The sequence below is a fragment of the Palaemon carinicauda genome, chromosome 1, assembly GCF_036898095.1.
Source record: "Palaemon carinicauda isolate YSFRI2023 chromosome 1, ASM3689809v2, whole genome shotgun sequence".
Taxonomy (NCBI): Eukaryota; Metazoa; Arthropoda; class Malacostraca; order Decapoda; family Palaemonidae; genus Palaemon; species Palaemon carinicauda.
Window position 1 is genome coordinate 118,220,736 of NC_090725.1, and position 3,479 is coordinate 118,224,214.

The 3,479-nt window shown below is 33.8% G+C and overlaps 1 protein-coding gene across 1 annotated transcript in view; it reads left to right on the plus strand.

The window, feature by feature from the left end:
* LOC137651178 (proteasome adapter and scaffold protein ECM29) overlaps window positions 1-3,479 on the plus strand; it is a 439,426-nt gene that overhangs the window by 273,266 nt on the left and 162,681 nt on the right. The window contains exons 17-18 of the mRNA XM_068384329.1: window positions 2,160-2,274; window positions 2,385-2,568. Coding sequence (XP_068240430.1) covers window positions 2,160-2,274; window positions 2,385-2,568 — 299 coding nt within the window. The remainder of the gene's footprint in view (window positions 1-2,159; window positions 2,275-2,384; window positions 2,569-3,479) is intronic.

Here is a 3,479-nt window from a genome sequence, read left to right on the forward strand (position 1 = left end):
CTGTTCATCACGCTGGCCCTTTTCACAAATGATCGTCGCCAACAATCTCTTTGTCCTTTATCCCTATCAACAAAGGCGTTCTATCTCTTCCAGGGTATTACTACGATGTCTTGTAATAATTGTGATCCCCTTCGATGGTTTATCTGCTTTAATGGCTGCCTTCTGCTTGATGATCGTCGAGATCATAGGCCTATTCCGGCTATACTGTTTAGCCATATCACTCACATGCACACTGCTCTCATGTTCTTCTATAATTTCTTGCTTCAATTCTAATGAAAGAATTGCTTTCTTCCTTTTTCCACCACTACCTGTACTGAAACTTAGCTTGCTTCTTAGGCACCATGATTATAGGTAAAATCAAAAAGGAAATGTGAGAAAAGGAAGAAAATAAGCACTGTTAATAACAGACCAAACAGAGGACAACCACACGATACACACAAGAACAGAGAATAGAGCACTCGACGCTCAATGGCGTCCCTCTTACGTGCTGCTATCTACCGGCGTAAACAAGATCTACATCGGATGTTGGAGCATTACTTCGGGTGTCGAGACAGAAATTTGGTCGAATTTTACTTAGGATGTTGGAAAATTCGTATGTTAGGACAATCGTATGTAGAGGTTCCACTGTATATGTAAAATGTATGGAAAATTTACGGTCTTAATCAAGAACGGGAAGGACAAATTCTTTGAGTTGAGATAAATAGAAATACTTGGAGGTAAGAGATTACCGACCCTTAAAATTATCTCCCATTGTGCCAGGAGTATGAGGTGCCCAATGTTGATAAGGCGACACTCCTGTATTTCTACTGGCCTTATTACTTCTTGGCGACTATACCTTCCAATTTAAAATGTCATAATATTGATATATTTGAAGTCCTTTTTTCCATGAGAGGGTCAGTGACGACCTCAAAGAAATAAAAAGGAAAGGAAAATTCAGGACTTTTAAAAATTAGGATTTACCTTCCAGTTTAAAATTTCAAATATTGAAAACTTGATTCACATATCGAAACCAAATTCTCAGTTCTTCAAAAATATATGAAAGTCATCCTAGATTTTTTACATAGAATATAATTTGTACCCATGTGCACAGTTTGAGAAACTCTTCTGTAAGCAGTGGTGAACATTCAGAACCCTTACCGAAGGAACACTATATAATTATGACCTCTAGATCCAGCCATTGAAATTAGGTTAGTGTAAGCAACTGTTCACCACACACAGGAGAAGACTCACAGAGCTCTGAGGATAACATTAGTTAAAACCCAAAAAGGTTCATCACTAACATGGCTGGATAATCGGTACTGGTGTGTCATATTGTTATCCACCATACAAAAAACAACTATTATATCATCATAAGTATCTTTTAACTGAAAATTACTTTCCCTGGCCATTATGAGTAATGATTGGCAGTCATTAATTTATAATGTAGTGTATACTTAACAGTTCCATAAACACTAACTTGGAACTTGACTCTTGAAGGAACTATGAGATGTTGTACTCTTCACAGTGGTATTTAAAACCCAGTGCTTTCCCTGTGTAGAAATTCCAGCCAAGTGAGTGAATAAGGTAACTTAAAATACAATAAACACTTTACAATTTAGAAGGGGAGGTAAACATTATAACAAAACAACTGCAACAGAAAAACTGAAGAATTCAAAATTATTAGCAAGCTACTAGCTATTAACCACTAGATTGTTGCATTGCTGTACTAGGGACATGTATCCCATGAAAAAAAGTATTTATTTTTTATTTTTAGGTGGTAAACATCAATAAACCAAGCTTCAGTAGAAGGAGATATGAACATCAGGGGTGTTCATAGAAATAATATAGTATTGATTGCCAGGATTTTTGCAGAATGACCTTTTACAAGAAATGATAGAAGCATTGTGTGCACAATATTTTCCAAGGACTTATGTTGTTAATGCTAATTTCATCTTTTATTTAGATATTTAAAAAGAAAAATATGAAATTGAATAGTGTGTACTTTATAGTTTGAAAATAATAATCTCTGATAAAAGAAAATCTTACTAGGTACGATAGGAAGTATTTTGCTTGATTCTTTAATACAATTACTCAGTCATATGTTAAGAGAAGTTTTTTTCAACATTTCTGTTGGATAGTCTGGTTGTGACACATCATTCGCATAATTTTTATACTTTCAGGCATCGTGTATATGGTTATTGGCATTACTCAAGAGATGTCGAAATAAAGCAGTCATACAGAAGCGGCTTCCAAGGATTCAGTCTGCATTTATGAATCTTTTAGGTGACAGTAATGGTAAGTATTATTTTACTTATATTTTTAAAGTATATGCCAATAATTTAGAGCTAAGGTTTAAACAAACTTACGATGTATTATTATTTCTAAAAGATTGTGTTATTTTTTAGATTTAGTTCAAGATGCTGCTTCAAAAGGTCTTGGTGTAGTGTATGAATGCTGCTCTGAGGCTACTAGGCAGTCTATGGTTGAAGGCCTTGTGCAGACGCTTACAGAAGGAAAACGAACAATCCAGAATGTAACTCAAGATACAAAAATCTTTCAGGATGGAGAGTTAGGAAAAGCTCCATCTGGGTGAGTTATGTTGGTATTGATTTTTAAGATTTTGCTTTGAACAATTCCAGATTTTCCTTGTAATTTTTTCCAATTGGAGTACTGTATTCAAATTTACTCACAGTATCTCGCTGATTGCTAAATATGATAAAGAATTGGTATTTATATTTGGAAACTCCCTAAATTTGGAATAAATTTGATTAGTAAACTACATTCATTTGCAGTCATGTTATTTTGAAATTATTTTATTTCATTCGTTTTTTTTTCATTCATCGTAACCTTTTGTGTAACACAACATCAGTACAAACATTAGTAGCCGGGACATTGTCAAAAACAAAATTGGTCGTTATTCTATACAAGTAAAAATTAGAAGTTGCTGATACAGGTGTTCCTCAGCTTAAGAATATTCATCTTGCAATTTTTAAAGATACAAAAATATATGTCCATAAGTGATAAGTGTAAAATATGTGCAAATTTTGTAATCCTACCAAACAAATTAAGAACATTATTCTAATTTGAGTAGTCTTGTCCAGATAATTCTTAACAGCTCTTACTGATGTAATGCTATCCTGCCTTTTCCAATTCTTACCTCTGAAAGTAGTATCATGCCTTTTCCAATTCTTACCTCTGAAAGTAGTATCCTGCCTTTTCCAATTCTTACCTCTGAAAGTAGGCAAAAGCGATATCTTCATATATTCCCCAAAGCCTATATTAAAAGATAGTGCTTGTAGTTCACTTATTTATTTAGCTGATACCAACACTAACACCAAAATTGTTTTATCTGTGAGATTTTTAACCAAAAGATTTTCCTAAAGTTCAAAACACAAACTTTTTAAGTATTGGAATACTACATCGAGATTCCAAGAAGTAGACCTGACTACTGGAGGTCTTTCAATATTAAAAGACCTAACTAGTACCTCATTTGGATAAAT